The 17,192-nt window shown below is 51.3% G+C and overlaps 1 protein-coding gene across 1 annotated transcript in view; it reads left to right on the plus strand.

The window, feature by feature from the left end:
* LOC142471056 (complement C3-like) overlaps window positions 1-17,192 on the plus strand; it is a 107,701-nt gene that overhangs the window by 33,344 nt on the left and 57,165 nt on the right. The window contains exons 9-12 of the mRNA XM_075577855.1: window positions 11,117-11,219; window positions 11,914-12,034; window positions 12,263-12,378; window positions 13,230-13,373. Coding sequence (XP_075433970.1) covers window positions 11,117-11,219; window positions 11,914-12,034; window positions 12,263-12,378; window positions 13,230-13,373 — 484 coding nt within the window. The remainder of the gene's footprint in view (window positions 1-11,116; window positions 11,220-11,913; window positions 12,035-12,262; window positions 12,379-13,229; window positions 13,374-17,192) is intronic.

The raw sequence follows: 17,192 nt of genomic DNA on the forward strand, positions 1-17,192 counted from the left end.
CAACCTTATCCCTAACCCCAACCTTATCCCTAACCCCAACCTTATCCCTAACCCCAACCTTATCCCTAACCCCAACCTTCTCCCTAACCCCAACCTTATCCCTAACCCCAACCTTATCCCTAACCCCAACCTTATCCCTAACCCCAACCTTATCCCTAACCCCAACCTTATCCCCAACCTTATCCCTAACCTCAACCTTATCCCTAACCCCAACCTTATCCCTAACCCCAACCTTCTCCCTAACCTCAACCTTATCCCTAACCTCAACCTTATCCCTAACCCCAACCTTATCCCTAACCCCAACCTTATCCCTAACCCCAACATTATCCCTAACCCCAACCTTATCCCTAACCCCAACCTTATTCCTAACCCCAACCTTATCCCTAACCCCAACCTTATCCCTAACCTCAACCTTATCCCTAACCCCAACCTTATCCCTAACCCCAACCTTATCCCCAACCTTATCCCTAACCCCAACCTTATCCCTAACCTCAACCTTATCCCTAACCCCAACCTTATCCCTAACCCCAACCTTATCCCTAACCTCAACCTTATCCCTAACCCCAACCTTCTCCCCAACCCCAACCTTATCCCTAACCCCAACCTTATCCCTAACCCCAACCTTATCCCTAACCCCAACCTTATCCCTAACCCCAACCTTATCCCTAACCCCAACCTTATCCCCAACCTTATCCCTAACCCCAACCTTATCCCTATCCCCAACCTTATCCCGAACCCCAACCTTATCCCTAACCCCAACCTTATCCCTAACCCCAACCTTATCCCTAACCCCAACCTTATCCCTAACCCCAACCTTATCCCTAACCTCAACCTTATCCCTAACCCCAACCTTATCCCTAACCCCAACCTTATCCCTAATCCTAACCTTCTCCCTAACCCCAACCTTATCCCTAACCCCAACCTTATCCCTAACCCCAACCTTATCCCTAACTCCAACCTTATCCCTAACCCCAACCTTATCCCTAACCCCAACCTTCTCCCTAACCCCAACCTTCTCCCTAACCCCAACCTTATCCCTAACCTCAACCTTATTCCTAACCCCAACCTTATCCCTAACCCCAACCTTATCCCTAACCCCAACCTTATCCCTAACCCCAACCTTATCCCTAACCCCAACCTTATCCCTAACCTCAACCTTATCCCTAACCCCAACCTTATCCCTAACCCCAACCTTATCCCTAACCCCAACCTTCTCCCTAACCCCAACCTTATCCCTAACCCCAACCTTATCCCCAACCTTATCCCTAACCCCAACCTTATCCCTAACCTCAACCTTATCCCCAACCTTATCCCTAACCCCAACCTTCTCCCTAACCTCAACCTTATCCCTAACCCCAACCTTATCCCCAACCTTATCCCTAACCCCAACCTTATCCCTAACCTCAACCTTATCCCTAACCTCAACCTTATCCCTAACCCCAACCTTATCCCTAACCTCAACCTTATCCCTAACCCCAACCTTATCCCTAACCCCAACCTTATCCCTAACCCCAACCTTCTCCCTAACCTCAACCTTATCCCTAACCTCAACCTTATCCCCAACCTTATCCCTAACCCCAACCTTATCCCTAACCTCAACCTTATCCCTAACCCCAACCTTATCCCTAACCTCAACCTTATCCCTAACCCCAACCTTATCCCTAACCCCAACCTTATCCCTAACCCCAACCTTCTCCCTAACCCCAACCTTATCCCTAACCCCAACCTTCTCCCTAACCTCAAACTTATCCCTAACCCCAACATTATCCCCAACCTTATCCCTAACCCCAACCTTATCCCTAACCTCAACCTTATCCCCAACCCCAACCTTCTCCCTAACCTCAACCTTATCCCTAACCCCAACCTTATCCCTAACCCCAACCTTCTCCCTAACCCCAACCTTATCCCTAACCCCAACCTTATCCCTAACCTCAAACTTATCCCTAACCCCAACATTATCCCCAACCTTATCCCTAACCCCAACCTTATCCCCAACCCCAACCTTCTCCCTAACCTCAACCTTATCCCTAACCCCAACCTTATCCCTAACCCCAACCTTATCCCTAACCCCAACATTATCCCTAACCCCAACATTATCCCCAACCTTATCCCTAACCCCAACCTTATCCCTAACCCCAACCTTATCCCTAACCCCAACCTTATCCCTAACCCCAACCTTATCCCTAACCCCAACCTTATCCCCAACCTTATCCCTAACCTCAACCTTATCCCTAATCCTAACCTTCTCCCTAACCCCAACCTTATCCCCAACCTTATCCCTAACCCCAACCTTATCCCTAACCTCAACCTTATCCCTAACCCCAACCTTATCCCTAACCCCAACCTTATTCCTAACCCCAACCTTATCCCTAACCTCAACCTTATCCCTAACCTCAACCTTATCCCTAACCCCAACCTTCTCCCTAACCCCAACCTTATCCCTAACCCCAACCTTATCCCTAACCCCAACCTTATCCCTAACCCCAACCTTCTCCCTAACCACAACCTTATCACTAACCCCAACATTATCCCTAACCCCAACCTTCTCCCTAACCCCAACCTTATCCCTAACCCCAACCTTATCCCTAACCCCAACCTTATCCCTAACCCCAACCTTATCCCTAACCCCAACCTTATTCCTAACCCCAACCTTATCCCTAACCCCAACCTTATCCCTAACCCCAACCTTATCCCTAACCCCAACCTTATCCCTAACCCCAACCTTATCCCTAACCTCAACCTTATCCCTAACCCCAACCTTATCCCTAACCCCAACCTTATCCCCAACCTTATCCCTAACCCCAACCTTATCCCTAACCCCAACCTTCTCCCTAACCCCAACCTTATCCCTAACCTCAACCTTATCCCTAACCCCAACCTTATCCCTAACCCCAACCTTATCCCCAACCTTATCCCTAACCCCAACCTTATCCCTAACCCCAACCTTATCCCTAACCCCAACCTTCTCCCTAACCACAACCTTATCACTAACCCCAACATTATCCCTAACCCCAACCTTCTCCCTAACCTCAACCTTATCCCTAACCTCAACCTTATCCCTAACCTCAACCTTATCCCTAACCCCAACCTTATCCCTAACCCCAACCTTATCCCCAACCTTATCCCTATCCCCAACCTTATCCCTAACCTCAACCTTATCCCTAACCCCAACCTTATCCCTAACCCCAACATTATCCCCAACCTTCTCCCTAACCCCAACCTTCTCCCTAACCCCAACCTTATCCCTAACCCCTACCTTATCCCTAACCTCAACCTTATCCCTAACCCCAACCTTATCCCTAACCCCAACATTATCCCCAACCTTATCCCTATCCCCAACCTTCTCCCTAACCCCAACCTTATCCCCAACCTTATCCCTAACCTCAACCTTATCCCTAACCCCAACCTTCTCCCTAACCCCAACCTTATCCCTAACCCCAACCTTATCCCTAACCTCAACCTTATCCCTAACCCCAACCTTATCCTTAACCCCAACCTTATCCCTAACCCCAACCTTCTCCCTAACCTCAACCTTATCCCTAACCTCAACCTTATCCCTAACCCCAACCTTATCCTTAACCCCAACCTTATCCCTAACCCCAACATTATCCCTAACCCCAACATTATCCCCAACCTTATCCCTAACCTCAACCTTATCCCTAACCCCAACCTTATCCCAAACCCCAACCTTATCCCTAACCTCAACCTTATCCCTAACCCCAACCTTATCCCTAACCCCAACCTTATCCCTAACCCCAACCTTATCCCTAACCCCAACCTTATCCCCAACCTTATCCCTAACCTCAACCTTATCCCTAATCCTAACCTTCTCCCTAACCCCAACCTTATCCCCAACCTTATCCCTAACCCCAACCTTATCCCTAACCTCAACCTTATCCCTAACCCCAACCTTATCCCTAACCCCAACCTTATTCCTAACCCCAACCTTATCCCTAACCTCAACCTTATCCCTAACCTCAACCTTATCCCTAACCCCAACCTTCTCCCTAACCCCAACCTTATCCCTAACCCCAACCTTATCCCTAACCCCAACCTTATCCCTAACCCCAACCTTCTCCCTAACCACAACCTTATCACTAACCCCAACATTATCCCTAACCCCAACATTATCCCCAACCTTCTCCCTAACCCCAACCTTCTCCCTAACCTCAACCTTATCCCTAACCCCAACCTTATCCCTAACCCCAACCTTATCCCTAACCCCAACCTTATCCCCAACCTTATCCCTATCCCCAACCTTATCCCTAACCTCAACCTTATCCCTAACCCCAACCTTATCCCTAACCCCAACCTTATCCCCAACCTTATCCCTATCCCCAACCTTATCCCTAACCCCAACCTTATCCCCAACCTTATCCCTATCCCCAACCTTATCCCTAACCTCAACCTTATCCCTAACCCCAACCTTATCCCTAACCCCAACATTATCCCCAACCTTCTCCCTAACCCCAACCTTCTCCCTAACCCCAACCTTATCCCTAACCCCTACCTTATCCCTAACCTCAACCTTATCCCTAACCCCAACCTTATCCCTAACCCCAACATTATCCCCAACCTTATCCCTATCCCCAACCTTCTCCCTAACCCCAACCTTATCCCCAACCTTATCCCTAACCTCAACCTTATCCCTAACCCCAACCTTCTCCCTAACCCCAACCTTATCCCTAACCCCAACCTTATCCCTAACCTCAACCTTATCCCTAACCCCAACCTTATCCTTAACCCCAACCTTATCCCTAACCCCAACCTTCTCCCTAACCTCAACCTTATCCCTAACCTCAACCTTATCCCTAACCCCAACCTTATCCTTAACCCCAACCTTATCCCTAACCCCAACATTATCCCTAACCCCAACATTATCCCCAACCTTATCCCTAACCTCAACCTTATCCCTAACCCCAACCTTATCCCAAACCCCAACCTTATCCCTAACCTCAACCTTATCCCTAACCCCAACCTTATCCCTAACCCCAACCTTATCCCTAACCTCAACCTTATCCCTAACCCCAACCTTATCCCTAACCCCAACCTTATCCCTAACCCCAACATTATCCCCAACCTTATCCCTAACCCCAACCTTATCCCTAACCCCAACCTTATCCCTAACCCCAACCTTATCCCCAACCTTATCCCTATCCCCAACCTTATCCCTAACCCCAACCTTATCCCTAACCCCAACATTATCCCCAACCTTATCCCTATCCCCAACCTTCTCCCTAACCCCAACCTTATCCCCAACCTTATCCCTAACCTCAACCTTATCCCTAACCCCAACCTTCTCCCTAACCCCAACCTTATCCCTAACCCCAACCTTATCCCTAACCTCAACCTTATCCCTAACCCCAACCTTATCCTTAACCCCAACCTTATCCCTAACCCCAACCTTCTCCCTAACCTCAACCTTATCCCTAACCTCAACCTTATCCCTAACCCCAACCTTATCCTTAACCCCAACCTTATCCCTAACCCCAACATTATCCCTAACCCCAACATTATCCCCAACCTTATCCCTAACCTCAACCTTATCCCTAACCCCAACCTTATCCCAAACCCCAACCTTATCCCTAACCTCAACCTTATCCCTAACCCCAACCTTATCCCTAACCCCAACCTTATCCCTAACCTCAACCTTATCCCTAACCCCAACCTTATCCCTAACCCCAACCTTATCCCTAACCCCAACCTTATCCCCAACCTTATCCCTATCCCCAACCTTATCCCTAACCCCAACCTTATCCCTAACCCCAACCTTCTCCCTAACCTCAACCTTATCCCTAACCCCAACCTTCTCCCTAACCTCAACCTTATCCCTAACCCCAACCTTATCCCTAACCCCAACCTTATCCCTAACCCCAACCTTATCCCTAACCTCAACCTTATCCCTAACCCCAACCTTATCCCCAACCTTATCCCTAACCTCAACCTTATCCCTAACCCCAACCTTCTCCCTAACCTCAACCTTATCCCTAACCCCAACCTTATCCCTAACCCCAACCTTATCCCTAACCTCAACCTTATCCCTAACCCCAACCTTATCCCTAACCTCAACCTTATCCCTAACCCCAACATTATCCCTAACCCCAACATTATCCCCAACCTTATCCCTAACCCCAACCTTATCCCTAACCCCAACCTTCTCCCTAACCCCAACCTTATCCCTAACCCCAACCTTATCCCTAACCCCAACCTTATCCCTAACCCCAACCTTATCCCTAACCCCAACCTTATCCCTAACCCCAACCTTCTCCCTAACCTCAACCTTATCACTAACCCCAACCTTCTCCCTAACCCCAACATTATCCCTAACCACAACCTTATCACTAACCCCAACATTATCCCTAACCCCAACATTATCCCCAACCTTCTCCCTAACCCCAACCTTCTCCCTAACCTCAACCTTATCCCTAACCCCAACCTTATCCCTAACCCCAACCTTATCCCTAACCCCAACCTTATCCCTAACCCCAAACTTATCCCTAACCCCAACATTATCCCTAACCCCAACATTATCACTAACCCCAACCTTATCCCTAACCCCAACCTTATCCCTAACCACAACCTTATCCCTAACCCCAACCTTATCACTAACCCCAACCTTATCACTAACCCCAACCTTATCCCCAACCTTATCCCCAACCTCAACCTTCTCCCAAACCCCCACCTTATCCCTAACCCCAACCTTATCCCTAACCCCCCCCCCCCTTATCCACAACCCCAACCTTATCCCCAACCCCACTTTATCCCTAACCTCAACCCCTAAACCCTTCACCGTCCTTCAGGAGGTTGTTCATATAAAGTTCCCCCTCCCCCCACAGATTCCTACATGGGAAGCCCGTAGACGGGTCAGGATATGCAATGTTCCTAACCTAAATTCCTAACCCCAACATTATCCCCAACCCCAACCTTATTCCTAACCCCAACCTTATCCCTAACCCCAACCTTATCCCTAACCCCAACCTTATCCCAAACCCCAACCTTATCCCTAACCCCAACCTTATCCCTAACCCCAACCTTCTCCCTAACCTCAACCTTATCCCTAACCCCAACCTTATTCCTAACCCCAACCTTATCCCTAACCCCAACCTTATCCCTAACCCCAACCTTATCCCTAACCCCAACCTTATCCCTAACCCCAACCTTATCCCTAACCCCAACCTTCTCCCTAACCACAACCTTATCACTAACCCCAACATTATCCCTAACCCCAACATTATCCCCAACCTTCTCCCTAACCCCAACCTTCTCCCTAACCCCAACCTTATCCCTAACCCCAACCTTATCCCTAACCCCAACATTATCCCTAACCCCAACCTTATCCCTAACCCCAACCTTATCCCTAACCACAACCTTATCACTAACCCCAACCTTATCACTAACCCCAACCTTATCACTAACCCCAACCTTATCCCCAACCTTATCCCCAACCTCAACCTTCTCCCAAACCCCCACCTTATCCCTAACCCCAACCTTATCCCTAACCCCCCCCCCTTATCCACAACCCCAACCTTATCCCCAACCCCACTTTATCCCTAACCTCAACCCCTAAACCCTTCACCGTCCTTCAGGAGGTTGTTCATATAAAGTTCCCCCTCCCCCCACAGATTCCTACATGGGAAGCCCGTAGACGGGTCAGGATACGCAATGTTCCTAACCTAAATTCCTAACCCCAACCTTATTCCTAACCCCAACCTTATCCCTAACCCCAACCTTATCCCTAACCCCAACCTTATCCCTAACCCCAACCTTATCCCTAACCCCAACATTATCCCCAACCCCAACCTTATTCCTAACCCCAACCTTATCCCTAACCCCAACCTTATCCCTAACCCCAACCTTATCCCAAACCCCAACCTTATCCCTAACCTCAACCTTATCCCTAACCCCAACCTTATTCCTAACCCCAACCTTATTCCTAACCCCAACCTTATCCCTAACCCCAACCTTATCCCTAACCCCAACCTTATCCCTAACCCCAACATTATCCCCAACCTTATCCCTATCCCCAACCTTCTCCCTAACCCCAACCTTATCCCTAACCCCAACATTATCCCCAACCTTATCCCTATCCCCAACCTTCTCCCAAACCCCAACCTTATCCCCAACCTTATCCCTAACCTCAACCTTATCCCTAACCCCAACCTTATCCCTAACCCCAACCTTATCCCTAACCCCAACCTTATCCCTAACCCCAACCTTATCCCTAACCTCAACCTTATCCCTAACCCCAACTTTATTCCTAACCCCAACCTTATCCCTAACCCCAACCTTATCCCTATCCCCAACCTTATCCCTAACCCCAACATTATCCCCAACCTTATCCCTATCCCCAACCTTCTCCCTAACCCCAACCTTATCCCTAACCCCAACATTATCCCCAACCTTATCCCTATCCCCAACCTTCTCCCAAACCCCAACCTTATCCCCAACCTTATCCCTAACCTCAACCTTATCCCTAACCCCAACCTTATCCCTAACCCCAACCTTATCCCTAACCTCAACCTTATCTCTAACCCCAACCTTATCCCTAACCTCAACCTTATCCCTAACCCCAACCTTATCCCTAACCCCAACCTTCTCCCTAACCCCAACCTTATCCCTAACCCCAACCTTCTCCCTAACCCCAACCTTATCCCTAACCCCAACCTTATCCCTAACCCCAACCTTATCCCTAACCCCAACCTTCTCCCTAACCCCAACCTTATCCCTAACCCCAACCTTATCCCTAACCCCAACCTTATCCCTAACCTCAACCTTATCCCTAACCCCAACCTTCTCCCTAACCTCAACCTTATCCCTAACCCCAACCTTATCCCAAACCCCAACCTTATCTCTAACCCCAACCTTATCCCTAACCCCAACCTTATCCCTAACCCCAACCTTATCCCTAACCCCAACCTTATCCCTAACCTCAACCTTATCTCTAACCCCAACCTTATCCCTAACCCCAACCTTCTCCCTAACCCCAACCTTATCCCTAACCCCAACCTTCTCCCTAACCCCAACCTTATCCCTAACCCCAACCTTATCCCTAACCTCAACCTTATCTCTAACCCCAACCTTATCCCTAACCCCAACCTTATCCCTAACCCCAACCTTATCCCTAACCTCAACCTTATCCCTAACCCCAACCTTCTCCCTAACCTCAACCTTATCCCTAACCCCAACCTTATCCCAAACCCCAACCTTATCTCTAACCCCAACCTTATCCCAAACCCCAACCTTATCCCTAACCCCAACCTTATCCCTAACCCCAACCTTATCCCTAACCTCAACCTTATCTCTAACCCCAACCTTATCCCTAACCCCAACCTTATCCCTAACCCCAACCTTATCCCTAACCTCAACCTTATCCCTAACCCCAACCTTATCCCTAACCCCAACCTTCTCCCTAACCCCAACCTTATCCCTAACCCCAACCTTATCCCTAACCCCAACCTTCTCCCTAACCCCAACCTTATCCCTAACCCCAACCTTATCCCTAACCCCAACCTTATCCCTAACCTCAACCTTATCTCTAACCCCAACCTTATCCCTAACCCCAACCTTATCCCTAACCCCAACCTTATCCCTAACCTCAACCTTATCCCTAACCCCAACCTTCTCCCTAACCTCAACCTTATCCCTAACCCCAACCTTATCCCAAACCCCAACCTTATCTCTAACCCCAACCTTATCCCTAACCTCAACCTTATCTCTAACCCCAACCTTATCCCTAACCCCAACCTTATCCCTAACCCCAACCTTATCCCTAACCTCAACCTTATCCCGAACCCCAACCTTCTCCCTAACCTCAACCTTATCCCTAACCCCAACATTATCCCCAACCTTATCCCTAACCCCAACCTTATCCCTAACCCCAACCTTATCCCTAACCTCAACCTTATCCCTAACCCCAACCTTATCCCTAACCCCAACCTTATTCCTAACCCCAACCTTATCCCTAACCCCAACCTTATCCCTAACCCCAACATTATCCCCAACCTTATCCCTATCCCCAACCTTATCCCTATCCCCAACCTTCTCCCTAACCCCAACCTTATCCCTAACCCCAACCTTATCCCTAACCCCAACCTTATCCCTAACCCCAACCTTATCCCTAACCCCAACCTTCTCCCTAACCTCAACCTTATCCCTAACCCCAACCTTATCACTAACCCCAACCTTCTCCCTAACCTCAACCTTATCCCCAACCTTATCCCTAACCTCAACCTTATCCCTAACCCCAACCTTATCCCTAACCCCAACCTTATCCCTAACCCCAACCTTATCCCTAACCCCAACCTTCTCCCTAACCTCAACCTTATCCCTAACCCCAACCTTATCCCTAACCCCAACCTTATCCCTAACCCCAACCTTATCCCTAACCCCAACCTTCTCCCTAACCTCAACCTTATCCCCAACCTTATCCCTAACCTCAACCTTATCCCTAACCCCAACCTTATCCCTAACCTCAACCTTATCCCTAACCCCAACCTTATCCCTAACCCCAACATTATCCCCAACCTTATCCCTAACCCCAACCTTCTCCCTAACCTAAACCTTATCCCTAACCCCAACCTTCTCCCTAACCCCAACCTTATCCCTAACCCCAACCTTATCCCTAACCCCAACCTTCTCCCTAACCCCAACCTTATCCCTAACCCCAACCTTATCCCTAACCTCAACCTTATCCCTAACCCCAACCTTCTCCCTAACCTCAACCTTATCCCTAACCCCAACCTTATCCCGAACCTCAACCTTATCCCTAACCCCAACCTTATCCCTAACCCCAACCTTCTCCCTAACCTCAACCTTATCCCTAACCCCAACCTTATCCCTAACCCCAACCTTATCCCTAACCCCAACATTATCCCCAACATTATCCCTAACCACAACCTTATCACTAACCCCAACCTTATCACTAACCCCAACCTTATCCCCAACCTTATCCCCAACCTCAACCTTCTCACAAACCCCCACCTTATCCCTAAATCCCCCCCCCCTTATCCACAACCCCCACCTTATCCCCAACCCCACTTTATCCCTAACCTCAACCCCTAAACCCTTCAACGTCCTTCAGGAGGTTGTTCATATAAAGTTCCCCCTCCCCCCACAGATTCCTACATGGGAAGCCTGTAGACGGGTCAGGATACGCAATGTTCGGAGTGATGGTCAACAATGAGAAGAGGAGCTTCCCAGACTCCCTGACTAAAATAACCGTGAGAATAAGAGGGCGAGGGGGTCCCAAGGGCTGACACGATGGTGGGGGGAACAGAGAGCTAGGGGGTCCCAAGGGCTGACACGATGGTGGGGGGAACAGAGAGCGAGGGGGTCCCAAGAGCAGACACGATGGTGGGGGGAACAGAGAGCGAGGGGGTTCCAAGAGCAGACACGATGGTGGGGGGAAGAGAGAGCGAGGGGGTCCCAAGGGCTGACACGATTGTGGGGGGAACAGAGGGCGAGGGGGTTCCAAGAGCAGACACAACAGTGGGGGAAACAGAGAGCGAGGGGGTCCCAGGAGCTGACACGATGGTGGGGGGAACAGAGGGCGAGGGGGTCCCAAGAGCAGACAGTCTAATGAAGACAGAGTGAGGGGTCCCAAGAAATGACAGTTTAATGAGGGGCAAGGAGTCCCAAGAGGTGACCACCTCATGGGGCAAACAGAGAATGAGGGGTCCCAATAACTGACATGCTAATGGGAACATAGAGTGAGGGGTCCCAAGAACTGACAATCTAATGGGAACATAGAGTGAGGGGTCCCAAGAACTGACAATCTAATGGGAACATAGAGTGAGGGGTCCCAAGAACTGACAATCTAATGGGAACATAGAGTGAGGGGTCCCAAGAACTGACATGCTAATGGGAGAGAAACATTAGGTGAGTTTGTATACTGACGTGCAAATGCCCCTGCAGGTGACCGAGGGAAGTGCGACCGTCAAGCTTAACCGTCACATGATGCTCAGCCGATTCCCCGACCCCAGCCTGCTCCTGGGATACTCTCTCTACGTCACTGTCACCGTCATGACAAACGCAGGTACGGAGGGGACAAAGGTCACCGACCTCGACTTCCGTGGACTATCCCCTCACATTGCGTCAGGGGGGACGTAACATACGAGGGGAACAACGGTCCCAGTGTCACCTCCTACCGTGCACCCCCTTATCATTGCGCGGCAGCACAGTTACAGGGTGGGGACGGGGTTAAAGGTTCTCGGGGGTCACAGAGCTGGACCATAACCTCACAGGGATGGGGGTCCCTCGGCAGGCAGTGACCTCGTGGAAGCCGAGAGAATGGGGATCCCGGTAGTCAAGACGGCCTTCAGCCTGCTCTTCACCAAGACCTCCAGATACTTCAAGCCGGGGCTGCCCTACACACTGAAGGTAAGGAGCCTGCACCCTGTATAGTGAGGGTAAGGACCCTACACCTTATATAGTGAGGGTAAGGAGCTCCTCCCCTATATACTGAGGGTTAAGGACACGGCACCCTATATAGTGAGGGAAAGGAGCCTGCACCATACATATGGAAGGTTAGGAGCTCCCACCCTACTGTATATACTGAGGGTATGGGGACCACACCCTATATACTGAAGGTAAGGAGACTGCACCCTATATACTGAGGGTAAGAACCCTACACCTTATATAGTCAGGGTAAGGAGCTCCCCCCCTATATACTGAGGGTAAGGAGACCACACCCTATATAGTGAAGGTAAGAAGCCCACAGCCCATATACTGTGTGTAATGAGCCCGCACTATATGTACTGCGAGTAAGGAAACCCAACATCCTATATACTGGGAGTATGGAGCCTGTACGTACCCTATATACTGAAGGTAAGGAGCCTGCATCCTGTATACTGTGTGTATAGAGCCCACATCCTATATACTGTGTGTACAGTGACTGCAGCCTATATACTGAGCATAAGGACGCCCAGCCATAGTTATTGAGGGTAAGGAACCTGCAGCCTATATACAGAGGGCAAGAAGCACACCCTATATACAGAGGGCAAGAAGCACACCCTATTTACTGAGGGGAAGAAGCACACCCTATTTACTGAGGGGAAGAGGCACCCAATATATACTGAGCACAAGGAGCCCTGCACCCTATATACTGCGCACAAGGACCCCTGCACCCTATATACTGCGCACAAGGAGCCCTGCACCCTATATACTGCGCACAAGGAGCCCTGCACCGCAGCTGTCTGCTCCGCTTGGTGACATCCGCTCTGTGTCCCTAGCTGACCCTGCAGAATCATGACGGGTCCCCGGCATCGGGGGTCTCTGTGAGAACAGTGGAGGGGTTAAGCGGAGTGACGGGACAGGACGGATCCGCGCAGATCATCATCAACACAGCGCTGGGGGCCGAAACGCTTCCCGTGAAGGTGAGTGCAGAGCGCAGTGCGCAGAGCACAGAGCTGCATGGAAAGGTGAGTGCAGAGCGCAGAGACACAGAGCTGCATGTGAAGGTGTGTGCAGAGCACGGTGTGCAGAACATATAGTGCAGTTGACAGCCTCTGACAGTGCTGTATACAAAGTAACACCTTATATATATTTATGGATAGATAAACATATACTGTATATACTAATTGTATGTCTTTATTTATATAGCGCCAAAAGTGTACTTCACAAAGAATACAGTACAGCGAATTATAATTATACAATAAGTGCAGCAAAAATCAGACAATGGGAAAGGAAATCCCTGCCCCGAAGAGCTTACAATCTAAGTGGTTTAATGGGAAACTTACAGAGACAGCAGGTGAGGGAGTAAATGCTGTAGATGGCAGTGTTTGGCCACACTGGGGGGTAGGAGTGACTGAGTGTGGGACACTAGCCATGAGTGCAGGCTATTGGGATACTTGATTTGTGGGGTGAGATTTAAGGCTGGTCAGTATTAAATGAAAGGTTAACACCATTTACAGGGGAAGAGATGGCAGGGACGCATGAGTGAGATCAGGTGTGTATGTCTGGGTTCAGGATTATGGGAGATCCCCAGCAGTGGGAAGGAGTAGATAGAGACTGTGAATAGAGGATTTGTGGGGGTGCTTTTTATTGAGGGGTGAAGAAGTTGTTGGGAGAGAGGTGTATAAATAATGGTGCAGTGGGGAGTGGGGAAGTTGGCGAGAACAGAGACGTTCACCAAGGAGTGAGGAGACGGTAAACAGAAAAAGCGATAGGGAGGGCATAGTGAGATACAGGGAGGAGAGACTTCCCAGGTAATGGAGGATAAAAATGAACAAATAATCACAGATGTTAAAAGTGAATATCTCACAGCGGCAAAGTTGTAATGCAGAGTCCAGATCTTCCTCCAATCTTCACCTCCAATTTCAACTCCAAAATGAACTCTTGCAGACACTTTAGCTATGACATTTAATAAGTGAATCTTTTGATGTTACACAGCCATATGGCTCACAGCCAAGTTACACTGACTTAAGTACTCTAATCACATGCATTTGACTAACACTTAAGGGAGGGGTTTGCCTAATCAAATCAGACACACCAAATAGTTAATTAGATTATCAGTTCTCTCTCAATTTGATTGGAGTCAGCATACAGCATTCAGACACATACATACCTGTTTGAAGAAATTAATCAGAATATTAGTCCAGATATTCAGAATGCATCCATGGTTAAAGACAAAGAAAGAAAACGAACTAACTAATATTATATATTTATGGATAGAGAAACATATATATATATACTAATATTATATATTTATGGATAGATAAACATATATATATATACTAATATTATATATTTATGGATAGATAAATATATATATATACTAATATTATATATTTATGGATAGAGAAACATATATATATACTAATATTATATATTTATGGATAGAGAAACATATATATATACTAATCTTATACTATATTAGTGAAAGCACTGTATGTTTGCCTGCCTGCCTGCCTGCATGCATGCCTGCCTGCTGGATGTCCGGTGTCCCTAGCGGCAATCTCATTGGTCCCTTGGCCCGCCCGCCCCCGCACACCTCTCATTGGCCTCACACACTCACACCACCCCCTTGGCCCGCCCCCCACACCTCTCATTGGCCTGAGGCGGAGTGACGGGCCAAAGGTCCAAAAAAATAAATAAAACACACACACACACACACACACACACACACACACACCTCTCTCCCCTCTCCAAATCACCTTTTCCCCCTCCCCAGCGGCATCACCTCTTCCCCCTCCCCAGCGGCATCACCTCTTCCCCCTCCCCAGCGGCATCACCTCTTCCCCCTCCCCAGCGGCATCACCTCTTCCCCCTCCCCAGCGGCATCACCTCTTCCCCCTCCCCAGCGGCATCACCTCTTCCCCCTCCCCAGCGGCATCACCTCTCCCCCGCTCCAAATCACCTCTCCCCCCTCCCCAGCGGCATCACCTCTCCCCCCTCACCGCTCCAAATCACCTCTCCCCGCTCCAAATCACCTCTCCCCGCTCCAAATCACCTCTCCCCGCTCCAAATCACCTCTCCCCGCTCCAAATCACCTCTCCCCCCTCCCCGCTCCAAATCACCTCGCTTCCCGCAGCTGCCACGCGGCGCGTAAGATGGCGGACCCCCTTCCTCCCTCGCGGCGCCGAGTCAGACGGTGGCGGCGCCCGGAAGTACAGGTAGGTGTCGCTCCCCACCTCCGGCGCCAAACGGAACTGAGAAAGGGCGCATCAACTGAGGTGTGTGTGTGTGTGTGTGTGTGTGTGTGTGTGTGTGTGTGTGTGTGTGTCACTGTCCACTGCCCCCCCCTCCTATCCACTGCCCCCCCCTCCTGTCCACTGCCCCCCCCTCCTGTCCACTGCGTCCCCCCTCCTGTCCACTGCGTCCCCCCTCCTGTCCACTGCGTCCCCCCTCCTGTCCCCCCTCCTGTCCACTGCCCCCCCCCTCCTGTCCACTGCCCCCCCCCTCCTGTCCACTGCCCCCCCCTCCTGTCCACTGCCCCCCCCTCCTGTCCACTGCGTCCCCCCTCCTGTCCACTGCGTCCCCCCTCCTGTCCCCCCTCCTGTCCACTGCCCCCCCCCTCCTGTCCACTGCCCCCCCCCTCCTGTCCACTGCCCCCCCCTCCTGTCCACTGCCCCCCCCCTCCTGTCCACTGCCCCCCCCTCCTGTCCACTGCCCCCCCTCCTGTCCACTGCCCCCCCCTCCTGTCCACTGCCCCCCCCTCCTGTCCACTGCCCCCTCCCTCCTGTCCACTGCCCCCTCCCTCCTGTCCACTGCCCCCCCCTCCTGTCCACTGCCCCCCCCCTCCTGTCCACTGCCCCCCCCCTCCTGTCCACTGCCCCCCCCCTCCTGTCCACTGCCCCCCCCCTCCTGTCCACTGCCCCCCCCTCCTGTCCACTGCCCCCCCTCCTGTCCACTGCCCCCCCCCCTCCTGTCCACTGCCCCCCCCCTCCTGTCCACTGCCCCCCCCCTCCTGTCCACTGCAGGAAATGCAGGGGGAGGAATCCATGCCTTTGAGGCGCCCCCCCCCCTCCCTTTGACGCCCCCCCCCCTCCCTTTTACGCCCCCCCCCCTCCCTTTTACGCCCCCCCCCTCCCTTTTACGCCCCCCCCCTCCCTTTTATGCCCCCCCCCTCCCTTTGACGCCCCCCCCCTCCCTTTGACGCCCCCCCCCCTCCCTTTGACGCCCCCCCCCCTCCCTTTGACGCCCCCCCCCTCCCTTTGACGCCCCCCCCTCCCTTTGACGCCCCCCCCCTCCCTTTGACGCCCCCCCCCTCCCTTTGACGCCCCCCCCCTCCCTTTGACGCCCCCCCCCTCCCTTTGACGCCCCCCCCCTCCCTTTGACGCCCCCCCCCTCCCTTTGACGCCCCCCCCCCTCCCTTTGACGCCCCCCCCTCCCTTTGACGCCCCCCCCCTCCCTTTGACGCCCCCCCCCTCCCTTTGACGCCCCCCCCCTCCCTTTGACGCCCCCCCCTGCCTTTGACGCCCCGCGCGCACACACTGACTGACTGCCGCACGCACGCACACACTGACTGACGCGCACACAAAGCCTGACTGACGCACGCACACACTGACTGAGGCACACACTGACTGTGTGTGCGTCAGTCAGTCTGTGTGTGTTTGTGTTTCTGCCTCAGACTCACTGACGCGCGAGCAAACACACAGTGACTGACGCACACACGCTACATGAAGCTGTAAAGGAGGGAGGGAGGGAGGGGGGGGGACTGGATTGATGTGAATGGGGGACAAACAGAGAGAGGG

The sequence above is a fragment of the Ascaphus truei genome, chromosome 20 (assembly GCF_040206685.1).
Source record: "Ascaphus truei isolate aAscTru1 chromosome 20, aAscTru1.hap1, whole genome shotgun sequence".
Lineage (NCBI taxonomy): Eukaryota > Metazoa > Chordata > Amphibia > Anura > Ascaphidae > Ascaphus > Ascaphus truei.